Source organism: Eimeria acervulina, genomic scaffold (assembly GCF_000499425.1).
Source record: "Eimeria acervulina Houghton genomic scaffold, Eah_scaff687, whole genome shotgun sequence".
NCBI lineage: Eukaryota > Apicomplexa > Conoidasida > Eucoccidiorida > Eimeriidae > Eimeria > Eimeria acervulina.
In genome coordinates, this window is record NW_013549656.1 from 5,098 (window position 1) to 18,823 (window position 13,726).

The 13,726-nt window shown below is 57.5% G+C and overlaps 2 protein-coding genes across 2 annotated transcripts; both read right to left on the bottom strand.

Annotated features, from left to right (window-relative positions):
• Window positions 1–318: 318 nt before the first annotated feature.
• EAH_00046440 (hypothetical protein, conserved) lies at window positions 319–8,729 on the bottom strand (the record flags this gene model as incomplete). The annotated part of the gene is made up of 3 exons (XM_013394687.1): window positions 319–2,073; window positions 2,189–5,596; window positions 6,117–8,729. 3 exons carry the CDS (start codon window positions 8,727–8,729, stop codon window positions 319–321), a joined length of 7,776 nt encoding a protein of 2,591 aa, XP_013250141.1.
• A 3,401-nt stretch (window positions 8,730–12,130) lies between these two features.
• Window positions 12,131–12,952, bottom strand: EAH_00046450 (hypothetical protein; the record flags this gene model as incomplete). Its single annotated transcript, XM_013394688.1, has 2 exons — window positions 12,131–12,475; window positions 12,782–12,952. Coding segments are annotated over 2 exons (516 nt in total), but the record flags the coding sequence as incomplete, so codon positions are not given.
• Between the last annotated feature and the right edge of the window lie 774 nt (window positions 12,953–13,726).

Below are 13,726 nucleotides of genomic sequence, written 5' to 3' on the forward strand. Positions count from 1 at the left end.
AGCTGCTGCTGCTGCTGCTGAAAAGGACTGTGCCATAATGGTGCATGCATGCATATCAAACAGCTGCAAAGAAACTAATTAGCTGCTCCCCATGCGACAACCTCTGCAGCAGCAGCAGCTGCTGCTGCTGCTAAAACTGCTGCTGCTGCTGCTAAAACTGCTGCTGCTGCTGCTAAAACTGCTGCAGCCCAAGCTGCTGCTGCAGGGCCTCTTGGCTGCTAGTAGTGGGATGGCTGTGCCTCTTCTGAAGAAGCAGCAGCAGCATCGACCGCAGCAGCAGCAGCAGAAGCAGCAGCAACTTTAGCAGCAGCAGCAACACTAATCCACTGTAAGGAGCTGCCCCTGGCTGCTCTCTGCAGACAGCAGCCTAAAGCAGGCACTCAGCAGCAACGCTTGCCGCTGCTGCTGCTGCTGCCGCTGCTGCAGTTGTTGATGCTGTCGCTGCAGCAGCAGATTTCCAAGAGAACCGACTGCTGGAGAAGCGGCGTTCACTGCTGCTGCTGCTGCTGCTGCTTCTGCTGCTGCTGCTGTTTGTGAGGGTGGGTTTAGCAGCAGCAGGTGCTGCTCGAAGTCAGAAAGGATGCAGCAGATCTTGCTCGGGTTCATGTTGCTGCAGCAGCTCGTTGCTGCTGTTGCTTCTTTGTTGCTGCTGTCAGCTGCTGCTGCTGCTGCATGCAGCAGCAGCAGCAACGAGCTCCCCGCAGCAGCAACTGCTGCTGGTAGCGACATATACGCCGAAAATCTTGACGCTGCAGCGCGAATCACACAGGGGTCTTGCTGCAGCAGCAAAAGCATCTTGCTGCTGTTGCTGCTGCTGCTGCTGCTCAGAAACGGAGGAACCAACAGCCCCACATCTGCTGCAGCACGAAGAGCTAGGAGTGTTTCTTGCTGCTGCTGCTGCTGCTTCCCCTTCCATTTGCAGCCTTGTGCTGCTCTTACGGTGCCCAGGGCATAGCAGCAGCCAGCGAAGGTGCTGCATGCGCGCTTAACCAGCTGCTGCAGCAGCACCTGCTGCTGTTGCTGCAGCAGCTGCTGCTGTTGCTGCTGCGCCAAAATAGGCTGGCCCCACAGCAGCACCCACTCGCGCAGCTGCTGCGCTGCCTCATCGAGGCGTCGCTGCATTGCCTGCAGCAGCCGCCCTACTTGGCGCCGTTGCTGCTGCAACAGCAGTTGTTGTTGCTGCTGCTGCTGCTTACGCTGCTGCTGCTGCTGCTGCTGCTGCGGCAGATCCTCACAGAGGGGGAGACCCACAGCTGCCGCTAACGCCGCAGCAGCCAAACCGTGGAGGGCAGCACGCAGCTGCTGCCGCTGCTGCTGCTGCTGTTGCTGCTGTTGCTGCGGTTGCTGCTGCTGCTGCTGGCTTTTGCCCGTCGACGCCAAGAGCTGCATGGCCGTTTGTATGTGCTGCAGCGCCTGCTGCAGCGATTCCCTATCGATGAGGCTGCTGCTGCCGCCTCTCACTGCCTGCTGCAGCATGCTGCTGCTGCTGCTGTTGCTGCTGAGGGTGCTTCGGCGCAGCAGCAGCAGAGATATAACAGCCAGCAGCTCCGCCGTCTCTCCAGGTGCAGCGCATGCACTCCGCTCTGTCTCCGGCAGCAAATCCGTGGCAGCAGCAGCAGCAGCAGCAGCAAAAGCGCGCAGCAAGTCTTGCTCCCCCAAACGCAAATGCAGGGCCCCCAACAGACAGCGGATGCTGTCAGCAACCTCTTCTGCTTCCGCTGCTGCTGCTGCTGCTGCTGCGTGCAGCTGCCACGGATCCATAGCCCCAGTTGCTGCTGCTGCTGCTGCTGGTTCCTCTTCCGCCAAGGACTCCAGGGAGTCCAGTTCGCGTTGCAGCAGCAGCTGCTGCTGCTGCATCAGCTGCAGTTGCTGCGAGTCGCAGCGCCCTCTGCCGCCAGCAATGGCAGCTGCAACTGCAGCAGGATTCAACTCATCCTGCTGCTGCTGCTGCTGCTGCTGCTGCTGCTGGTCGGAGTTGTACAGCAAAAGAGGGTAGAGAGTCATGCAGCAAAGCATCAGCTGCATGCGCGCAGCGCTAGCAACGTCGCCAACGGCAGCAAATAGTGCTGCTCCCTGCAGCAGCAACAGCAACAGCAGCAGCAGTAGCATCAGCAGCAGCAGCAGCAGCTTTGCAACGGGTGTTTGCGCCTACTCTGTTCTATTAGGTTTGTATAGCAGCAAAGCTTACCTGCTTCGCATGGATAAGAGCTCTAGTTCTTCTCCCTGTTGAGGTGTACATACAGCCCAAAGCAGCATAAGCAGCTGCCATCAGCTGCTGCGCCCGCGCATCCAGACATTTATGCAGCAGCAGCAGTTTCTGGTGCTGCTGCTGCTGCTCTTGCTGCTGCTGGCCATGGCTGTTACTGTGCCTTCGCTCTGCTTGTTTGCTGCTGCTCGTGCTGCAGCGCCTCCCGCTACAATTATCAGGCTTCCTCTCTTGGCGTTTTTGCTGCTGCTGCTGCTGTTGTTGTTGTTGCTGCTGCTGCTGCTGCAGCACTCGCAAGCAAAATGCCACGCCGTTGTTCAGCAGCCGCTCCTTATCAGGAGAAACCGTCGCTGACGTGCAAGGAAGTAGCGGGGGCCCCCAAAGTATGTAGTTGCTGCTGCTGCTGCTGCTGCTGCTGCTGGCAGCGGCAGCAGCAGAACATGTGGTGCTGCTGCTGGGGATCGGCGGTGAGCACCAAGCAGGCAGCGAGTCAAGGTCTCTGCCGATTGCCTTGAAAAGAGCAGCAGCAGCAGCAGCAGCAGCAGCACCTGGAGAAGATACCTTCTGCTGCTGCTGCTTCTGCTGCTGCTGCTGCTGCTGGAAGCAGCTAGGGAGCGCCTGTCCTAAAGCCACAAACACCTCCGCAACCGATAGATATACAGATTTTGTTAGCAGCGAGAGCTCCGCTGCCCCCAGCCCACAGCTGCAGCAGCAGTTGGTGCTGCTGCAGCTGTTGCCGCACAAACTGCTGCTGCCGCTGCTGCTGCAACTGCTGCTGCTGCAGCTGCCAAACGAATGTGGGGGTATAAAGCACGAGGCAAGCAGCAAATGGCGGAGGCCCCTTCCTGCCCCCTCCAACTGGGAATAGAGAGTAGTGCTCCCGCTGCTACTGCTGCTGCTGCTTCTGCAGCTGCTGTTGCTGCTAGGATCTGATCGCGCTGCTGCCCTGCAGGAGACTGTAGCAACGTCAGCTGTAGCAGTAGCACCTGAAGAGGGTGCTGCTACAGCAGCAGAGGCTGAACCAGCTGCTGCTGCACCAACAACAATAGAAGGAGCAGAAGCAGCTGCAGCAGCAGCTGCTGCTGCTGCATCAACCCGCAGCCGCGAGAGATGCAGCTGGGCAAGGCTCATATGACACCGCAGCAGCTTCCCTTGTAGGCGGCGGAGCAGCAGCAGCCGCTGATGATCCCACGCTACTGCTGCAGCAGCAGCAGCAGCACCGTTCCTGCTGCTGTTGCTGCTGCTGCTGCTGCTGCTGCTGCTTCGACTCGCTGCTGCTCCGTACCGTAGGCCCTCCATCAGCAACTGTCCTGCACGCGAAAGGCAGCGGAGCTGCAGAAATTCCATCTCAACAGCTGCTGCTTCTGCTGCTGCTGTTGCTGCTGCTGTTGCTGCACCTGCTTCTTGCAGCAGCAACTGCTGCTGCTCCTGCTGCTGCTGCTGTCTCTCTAACTGCACGTGCTCCTGCAGGAATGTGTCAGCCAGGTGTTCGTACACCGAAGCCATCGTCATCCACTCTGCCTGAGCAGGTCCTGCGAAACTGTTTGCTGCTGCTGCAGCTGCTGCTGCTGCACCTGCTGCTATCTTTTCCGGCGGTGGCCCCGCAGCAGCATCAGCAGCAGCCGTACAATCTGCAGCAGCAGCAACACGAGACGAAGGTCCCGCACCAGCATCAGCAGCAGCAGCAGCAGCAGCAGGAACTGGAGAGTCTCTATTTGCAGGAGACGTGATACTCGTCTCCTGCTGCTGCAGTGGATACTCTGCCCGCTGCTGCTGTTGCTGTTGCTGTTGCTGTTGCTTCTGCTGCTGTTGTTGCTGCTGCTGTTGCTGCTGCTGTTGTTGCTGCTGTTGCTGCTGCTGCTGCTCGAATGAAGGGGGAATGCTGCAGCAGCTACGAAGCGCCAACAGGGCCCGCAGCAGCAAACGCCGGACGAGCAGCCGCTGTGCAGCAGCATCGTGCTGCTGCAGCGCAGCAGCAGCAGCAGCAGCCCTTCCTGGTGCTGTTGCTGCTGCGCGCGTTCGCGGTTGTGTTGGGTCACCTGGTGTTGCTGATGCTGCTGCTGCTGCTGCTGCTGCTGCTTCAAGAGCAGATCGGTGCAGCCTCTGAACAGCTCCCCTGCCCTGACAGAGTTTATCTTGTGCTGCTTCAACCGCTGCTTTTGCTGCTGCTGCTCTTGCGTCTGCTGCTTCTGCTGCTGCTGCTGCTGCTGCAACGCGAGCAGCAGCACGATAACACAATAGAGCCACAGCAAGCTGCGAAGCCCTCCGGGAGGAGACAAAAGGAGACATGCGCCTCCCTAGTGCCTTCAGTCCCCAACACGGATCTGCTGCTGCTGCTGCTGCTGCTGCTGCTGCTGCTGGGGGTGGTGCAGGTGAGGTTGGTATGGATGCTGCTGTAGGTGCGGCTGTTGCTGCAGCTGCTGCTGCTGTTGCTGCAGCAGCAGCAGCAGGAGCAGCAACTCCATCTGTAATAGCCAGCACCACGTTGCGGCTGCCAGTAGCAGCAGCAGCAACACATGCAAACCTGAGCGATCCCAAGACGAAGTCGAGGGCTAGCTCTACATCAGCAGCACCACTGCAGCAGCAGGTGCTGCTGTTGTTGCTGCTGCTGCTGCAGCTGCTGCAAATAGAAGGTCGCACGACGGCTGCAGCCTCCGACAGGCCATGTGTTGGCCCCACGAATGCCCAGAACGGAGGCGCCCCGCTGCTGCTGCTGCCGCTGCTGCTGCCGCTGCTGCTGCTGCTGCTGCTGCTAGTGCTGCTGTAGGCACCAGTAGACCCCTTGCCTGTCACGCGCTGCAGCACTGCAATATTTTTTGTAAGCGGCGAGAACAAATCAAGAAGCAGATACAGCAGAGTTGGGTGCTGCTGCTCTGTTGCGGCTGTTGCTGCTGCTGCTGCTGCTGCTGCTGCTTCGATCTTGTGCAGCAGCGGGGCCAGCCATACAAGGGGAGACAGCCGCTCGGTCTGCAATAGTGTTGCTGCTGCTGCTGCTGCGGTTGCTGCTGTTAATGGTGCTGCTGCACCCGACAGTACTGTTGGCGCCTCTGAGTCATTTGCAGGAGCTGGTGCTCTTGCTGCTGCTGCTGCTTCTGCTGCTGCTACTGCTCTTGTCTTCACTGGCAAACACAGGGAGAGGGGTGCAGGGAGGTGTTGTCGGTGTACAGATACCTCCTCATATAAATCCTCTTGGTGCTGCTGCTGCTGCTGCTGCTGCTGCTGCCGCAGCAGCTGCTGCTGCTTCGGTAGCGCCTGCTGCTGACTCGGCAACTGCAGCTGCTGCTGATGCTGCTGCTGCAGCAGTTGCTGCAGCCAGCAGCAAATGAACAAATACAGCCGCGGTATGTCCGCTACCTCGCAGACGCGCACGACGCACAAGGGTCCCTGGTCCTGCAGCAGCAGCAGCAGCACCAGCAGCAACGACGACATCAATAACAACAGCAACCGCAGCAGAGACGGCAGCAGCAGCAGCAGCAGCAGCAACCGCAGCACAGAGAGCAGCTCAGCACCAGCATCATTGTCAGCAGCAACACCAGAATCAGCCAGACATCAGCAGAGGAGGGGCAGCAGCAGCAGCAAGCTGCAGCACCAGCAGCAGTATTAGTAGCAGCAGACGCTGCCAGCGGCTCTCAACAGAATCTAGCAGCAGCCTTACCAAGAGCAGATGCAACAGGAACAGCAGCAACAGCAACAGTAGCAGCAGCAATCGCTTCAGCAGCAGCAATTTTCACAGCAGCAACAGCAGCACCAGTAGCGACAGCAACACTACTTGCTGCAGCAGCAGCGAGAGCAGCAGCAGCAGCAGCAGCAGCAGCATCAATTGCCTTACAGTTTGGCCCTTCAGTGGAAGCACGAGACAAACTGCTGCCGCTTGAGTGTACATACACCCCAACCACAGCCTGCAGCAAACGCTATTGATTTCTGCTGCTGCTGCTACATCAAAGGCAAACGCCAACAGTGAACGTCGGTGCTTCCAAGGGTCTGATAGCTGCTGCTGCTGCTGCTGCTGCTGCTCCTGTTGCTGTGAGTCTCCCTTCGCAGACGCTGCTGCTGCTGCTGCTTCTGGGTGTACAGGGGTGTGGTGCCGACTCTCAGCTGTTGCCTCGAAGGCCTCTTGCTGCTGCTTCTGCTGCTGCTGCTGCTGCTGCGCGATGTGCTGCAGCTGCTGCTGCGGCTGGGGCTGCAACGTTGAGGCTTCGGTGGGGGACGAAAGCGGTGTGGAAGTGCAGCAGCTGGTGGTGCTGCTGCTGTTGCTGCTGCTGCTGTTGCTGTTGCTGAAAGTGCAACTGAAGATACCACCAGCAGCTGCAGCAGCAACAGGAGAAGCGGGCTGGTGCTGCAGCAGCTGTGCCTCCTCTAGCAGAGGCAGCTGCAGCAGCTGCTGCTGACGGAGCCCTAAACAGCTACTGAGTGGCATCAAACTGCTGCTGCTGCTGCTGCTGTCAGCAAAAGCAGATGCAGCAGCAACAGGAGATGATGAAGGATACGCCGGAAAGCGCTGCAGCAGCTCCGCTGCAAATGGAGATCCCCAGCTGTGCTGCTGCTGCTGCTGTGCCTTTTGGTGCTGCTGCTGCTGCTGCTCCAGGCCGAACAGCTGCTGCTGCAGCAGGTCGTGCATCAGTTGCTGCGCCTGTTGCTGCACCTGCCACTCATGCTGCTGCTGCTGCTGCTGCTGTGCAGGATGCAGCAACAGTTCGTCCTCCCCCAACAAACTGGCTCGTCGCTGTTCTTTTCGCGCTGCTGCTGCTGCTGCTGCTGGAGCTGCTGCTGCTGCTGCTGCTGCTGCTTCTGGTACGCTCGTGGAGAGCCAGTTACAGAGAGAGGAGACTGCAGGGGCCCCCCAAACCTCTTCGAATCCTGGGGGGGGCTGCTGCACTGCAGCAGCAGCAGCAGCAGCAGCAGCAGTAGCAGCCTCAGCAGCCCACTGCAGCTGCTGCTCAGTTGCTGCTGCTGCTGCTGCTGTTTGCGCAGCAGCACCCGCCGGTGATGCTCCGATATCTGGCACTATCCTTGCTGCTGTTGTTGTTGCTGCTGCTGCTGCTGCAGTTACAGCAGCATCGTTTACTGCTGCAGCAGCCAATGTCACCTCTGCTGCAGCAGCAGCAAGATGCAGCTCCATGCGCCTCCAAGCTGCTCTGTGCTGCTCTGCAGTTTCTGCAGCAGCAGCAGCAGCTGCTGCTGCTGCTGCTGCCTTGTTGGCATCCAGCAGCAGCAACTCCCCCTCAAGCTTCAGCGGCAGCAGAGGGATTGCAGCAACAGCAGCAGCAGCAGGCAATGCATGCAGCAGCTCAGCGGTGCTGCGGCGAACCCAAACCTGGAGAGGCACCCAGTCGTCCTTGCTGGTGCTGCTGCTGCTGCTGCTTGACGCAGCTTGCTGCGCTTGCGGCTGCTGCTGCTGCTCCTCTACATCCCCACGAGGGGATGCCAGGACCCCAGAATCTGCTGCTGCTGTTGCTGCTGCTGCTGCTGAGTGCAGCAGCAGATCGCCAAGCTGGACCTCCCGGCGGCGGGATATAACGCCATGGCTCTCTGCAGCAACAGCTGGAGAGACTGCTGTTGCTGCTGCTGCTGCTGTTGCTGCTGTTGTTGGCACCGTTGCTGCTGGCGGCGTGCATCTGGTCTTCGTGCTGCTGCAGCTATCAGCGCATGCAGCTGCTGCCGTTTCTGTTTTGCTGTTTGGTAGCTTCCATCTGCATGTGCTGCTGCAGGTACTCCTGCTGCTGCTGCTGCTGCTGTTGCTGCTGCCGCTGCTGCTGGACTTGCGCTGGCGAAGGAAGCGCTCCAAGTCATCTCGCATGTTGGGCCAGTAGCAGCAGGCTGCAACCTGCTGCAGCAGCAACGAAGCACACAAGTTGCTGCAACAAAGGTCTTCCAGTGAATGCTGGTTGCTGCTGCTGCTGTTGCTGCTGCTGCTGCCTCTGCGGTTCGCCTGCTGCTGCTGCTCCCGGTGAAGCTCTGGGAAGGGGCAGACAGCACTCAGGCAGCCACACCCGCAGCAGCAGCCCCTGCTGCTGCTGTTGCTGCTAACAGGTTCAAGTGCAGCAGCAGCAGCAGCCCTGGGCTGCCTCCCCTTGTTCCCGTTGCAGCTGCTCTTGGTGCAGTTTTGTCGCTGCTGCGGCGGCTTTAAGCGGTTCCGACCCTGTTGCTTCCCGGTCGGTTGCTGCTGCTGTTGCTGCTGTTGCTGCTGCTGCTGCTCCTGCACGTAGCAGGCAGTGAAGTGCTCCATCACCTGCTGCAGCAAATCGGGTGCCCTGGGGATACAGAGCCGCATGCAGCCCCGTCTGTTATACCAGACCAGATCTAGAAAAAGGTCTTGCTGCTGCTGTTGCTGTTGCTGCTGCTGCTGCAGCTGGTGGCCATACACTGCAAATCTCTCCCCCAGAAATTCGTCACACCCGCGGCGCTGCAGCACCTTCAGCAGCAGCGGGTCCTGCTGCAGCTGCTGCTGCACTTGCTGCAGCAACGCAGCTGGCATCTGCCGAAGCAGCTCCGATCGCCGTGCTGCTGCACGCTGCGCCTCCATTTTCGCCTTGCTGCTGCTGTTGTTGCTGCTGACCTGGTTCTTGCTGCTGTTGCTGCTGCTGCTGCTCTTGCTGCCATATCGTAGCAAGGCCTCACTCCTCAAGCCGCTGCTGCGAGCGTGTGTAGAGCTGCTCCTGCAGCTGCTGCAGCTGCTGCTGCTGCAAAAGGAGATGCTTCTGTACGCGCTACTGCAGCACTGCTGCTCTTGCTGCTGCTGCTGTTGCTGCTGTTGCGTTTATAGGGGTGCCGCTCTTCGGGGGTTATCTCTGAGCTCTGCTTCAGCCGAAAGGCATTCTGGGTATTATTATTATTCTGCTGCTGCTGCTGCTGCTGCTGCCTCTGCTGCTGCTGCAGCTTCTGCTGCAGCAGCAGCTAGTGGTTCTCTCTCCCCTCCTTCGCCTATGATCTGCGCAAATGAGAATGCAGGGAGTCTGCTCAAGTTAAACAGAGGCAGTGCGCTCGAGGGGTCTAAACCCTAAACCCTAAACCCTAAACCCTAAATAGCAGGTTGATCGCATGCAGCACGTGGGGCTGCATGCCACGGAGACCCAGCAAGCAAAGGCTTAGCTTAGGAGTTATTTTAGAAGTTTTTCCGTTTTTGTTTGCTTCTACATGCTTATCTTCTTTAAACTATCACTCGCTGCATGCAGCAGCAGCAACACCGCTGCAGCAGGCTTCCTCTGCACCGCCGCCGCAGTAGCAGCAGCAGCAGCAGCACAGATATATGTATAATTATTAGATAAATAAGGACATAATAGGTATATTATATTTACAACAAATATAAAACTTCTTCCCCTTATTCAAAACAACTCCGTCGCTCCGATTTACTTAGCAGCAGCTGCTTCACCTAGGGGCCCCCGAAGTATCAGGGGGGCCCCCGGCTGTACCCACGGGTATAGGGGGCCCCTTCAGGGGCCCCCATAGGCGATATCGGCGCCCCTATAGGCACAGGGGCCCTCCAGGGGGCCCTATAGGTCACAGGGGGCCCCCCAGGGGCCTTTCGAGGCGATAGGGGCCCCCCAGGGGCCCCCGGAGGCGTTAGGGACCCCCAGGGGCCCCCCGAGGCGATAGGGGGCCCCGCCCCCCAGGGGCCCCTCCAGGTTATAGGGGGCCCCCAAGGGGCCCCTGGAGGCCATAGGGGGTACTAAAGGGGCCTCAATAAAGCAAAGTGTCCCCCTAGGGGCCCCCATAGGCCACAGGAAGCACCCATAGAGGCTGCTAGGGGCCTCCGGGGGCCCCCAACAGGCCCTTACAGATTTCAGGGGGCCCCTCAGGGGGCCCCTCTAGGCCATAGAGGGGCCCCCGGGGGCTTCTTAATGTGCCGGGAGGGATGAGCTCTTTAGGTGCAGCAACTCGCTGTGCTGCAGCAGCAGCAGCTGCTGCTGCTGCAGCAGCGGGTTTTCCTTCTACCTTGAATAGAAGCATTTTGTGCGTTGGTCCTGCTGCTGGCGCTGCTTCTGGGTTTGCTGCAGCAACAGCAGCAGCACCACCAGCAGCAGCTGCTGCAGCAAAGGCCGCAGGAGGAGTTTCACGGACTAGGGCTCTGTCAACTGCAGCAGCAGCAACAGCAGCAGCAGCACCAGCAGCACCAGCAGCAGCAGCAACGCCACCGACATTGGGGCTGTTCATGGCTCGCCCTTTTATTTCTCTTAATGGTGATAACACCGCAGCAGAAATAGAGGCCCCCTGGATGAACCCTCAACAAGTAACTGCTGCTGTCGCTGCTTCTTCTTCTGCTGCTGCTGCTGCTGCACTTCACTATTCCTGAATCTGCTGTGCTGCTGTATAAAGGGGTCCCAGCAGTAGCTGGCTTCGATGCTTGTGAGGGTTTAGGGTTTAGGGTTTAGGGACGGGTCCGCCCAAAACTGCAGCTGTGCAGCATGCAGCAGCAGCAGCAACAGTTACTGCCGCTGCCGCTGCTGCTGCTGCTGCTGTTGCTGCGTCTTTCAGGCTCATAAAAATGCAATCGTGTCTTCTGCTGTTGCTGCTGCTGCCATTGCTGCTGCTGTTGCTGCTGCTGCTGCTGCTGCAGGAGGCATATGCATGCAATTTGTTTAGACAGCCAATAGCAGCTCATCCTGTTATTGTGGCCCAAACAATACATCGCCTGCCCCGCAAGCCTACGCCGCAGGTCTGCTGCTGCTGCTGCTGCTGCCTTTGCTGCTGCTGCTGCTTTCTGTTGCAGCAGACTAAGCACACAGCTATTGGGGGATTGTTTGCTGCCTGATGCCAGCTGAAGCAGCAGCTGCTGCAGTTGCTGCGTGTGCCGATTCGTGGGGAGTCCAGCAGCTGCTGCTGCCGCTGCTGCTGCCGATGCTGCTGCTGCTGCCGATGCTGCTGCTACCGATGCTGCTGCTACCGATGCTGCTGCTGCTGCTGGTGCTGCTGCAGGTGGCTTTCGTGGGGCATTCAAATAGCGGGAAGTCTAGCCTTATCAACGGCCTCCTCTTCGGCAGAGAAGTTGCAAGAACAAGCAGGGTTGCAGTGGGTCTTATGCTGCTGCTGCTGCTGCTGCTGCTGCTGCTGCTGTTGTTGCTCATGCTGCTGCTGCTGCAGCTACTGCAGGTAGACGCACTGCCGATGCTTTTAAATGATGATGCACAAAGACGCAGAGAATGCAGTTTATATATTGCTGCTGCTGCTGCTTCTGCTGCTGCTGCTGCTGCTGCTTGCCCGTTTGCTGCTTAGGGTCGGACTCGGCAGCTGTTTTTGTTTGAATTATCATCGCGACTTCTTCTCGCTGATCTCCCAGGCTATGGTTTCGCACGCGTGTCCCCAGTAAAACTGCTGTTGCTGCTGCTACTTCTGCTGCTGCTGCATCTGCTGCTGTTGCATCCGCTGCTGCAGCAACTACTGCTGCTGCATTTCCTGCTGCAGCAACTGCTGCTGCACAATCTGCTGCTGTTGCATGTGCTGCTGCTGCATCTGCTGCTGCAGGCTATGAAGGAGGAGTGGGCTCTGCTGCTGGAGGAGTACTTAGATCGATCCCGACAGTGAGCCCTTGTCTTGCTGCTGCTGCACGTGCTGTTGCTGCTGCTTCTGCTGTTGCTGCTGCTACTGCTGCTGCTACTTCTGCTGCTGCTGCGCGGGCTATTGCTTCTGCTGGTGCTGCTGTTATTGTCCTGCTGCTGCTGCTGGTGTTACAGTTTTGCTGCTGAAGAATGCAGTGCAGCGGCATCAGCAGCAGCGACCGCAGTTGGTTGTTTCTGTTGCTGCATTCCCTGAGTTGCTGCTGCTGTTGCTGCATATGCTGCTGTTGTACTGCTTACAGGCTGCTTCTTACTGTTTGTTTAGTTGATGCTGTTGCCGGGGTTCGAACGCGGGACGAAGAGATGTGGAGTTTGCTGCAAGACAAGAAAAAAAAATTTGTTGTCGTTGTCACCAAAGTAGACCTCCTCTCTGTCAGCTCTTCATCTTGCTGCTGCTGCTGCTGCTGCTGCTCCTCTTGCTGCTACTGCCGCTGCTTCTCTTGCTACTGCTGCTGCTGCTTCTCTTGCTGCTGCTGCTGCTCCTCTTGCTGCTGTTGTTGATGCTCTTGCTGCTGCTGTTGATGCTGCTGTTGCTGCTGTTGTTGATACTGCTCTTGCTGCTGCTGTTGATGCTGTTCTTGCTGCTGCTTTTCATGCTGCTCTTGCTGCTTCCGGTGCTACGGCTAGTGCTTTTGCAGCTACTGGCGCTCTTGCTGCTGCTGGTGCTCTGCTGCTGTTGCTGCTGTTTGTGCTGCTGCTGTTGCTGTTCTTTGTGGTACTATTGCAATTCATATTTGTGTTGCTGGTGCTGTTCTGTCTGCAGGCCTTTGAGTTGCATAAATTTATGCTGCAGCTGCAGCAGCGGCTGCTGCTGCTGCAAGAGCGGGAGCAGCAGCAGCAAGAGAATATGCTGCAGCCATTCGTTTTCGCAGTATCATCAAAGAGACCGTTGGGTCTTGCTGAACTTCGCTGCTTCCTCACAGCTCAAACAGCTGCTTCGCGTACTACTGCTGCAGCAGCAGCAGCAGCAGCAGCAGCTAGAAAAGCTGCTAAGGAACGTGCGGCATAATGGACTTAACTATACTCTGTAACTACTTATGTTATTGCTGCTGGTGCAGTAGCTGCTACCGATGCTACTGCTGCTGCTACTGCCACTATTGCTGCTGCTGCTACTGCTGCTACTACTGCTGCTGCTGCTACTGCTACTGCTACTGCTGCTGCTACTGCTGCTGCTACTGCTGCTGCAAAAAAGTGTCTTAAAATGCCAGTTTGAAAGCAGCAGAAAAGAACACGAAGTTCAGGACATGCAGGCGGGGACCAGGTAGGAGCAGCAGCAGCTGCAGCAGCTGCTGCAGCTGCTGCAGCTGCTGCTGCAGGTGAACGGAGCAGCAAGCAGCAGCTACTACTATCCCCGCTGGGAGGCACACTGCAACACTGCTGCCTCGAGACAAAAGAAGAAAAGAAGAAGGCGCTTCAGCCCCCCATTCTACACATAACGGCGGGGCAGCCCCATATGCACATAGCTGCATGCAAACGCACGCAGTATCAGGCTGTACGTATGTACGTACACCCCATGCATGCATGCATGCATGCATGCATGCATGTATAGACAAGCGCGTGCGTTGGGGCTGCAACGTAGCATAAAGCAGATGCACTTCTGGACCCCTCTGGCTTGCAATTAACTGCAAGAAGATTTAAAGAAGAGGCTTGAAGAATCAATAGCCTTTCTTATACTGCTCAGGGGTGAGGTGTATATACACCGCAACTGCCAGAGACATTCTTGCGTGCGAAGCGGAACAGTTTACTTGAAAGATAAAGGCTACTATTTATTTTATTATATTATTATTATTTATTATTATTATTATTATATTTATTACAAATAGAATTCTCACTATCCAGCACTTCCTCCTTGTGCTGTCTATCCTCCCAAAGGCCAGCTACAACAACAAAGCTGCATGTACACCCCAATATATATATATATATATATATATATATATATATATTATATACATCCTTCACCTGCAATGCA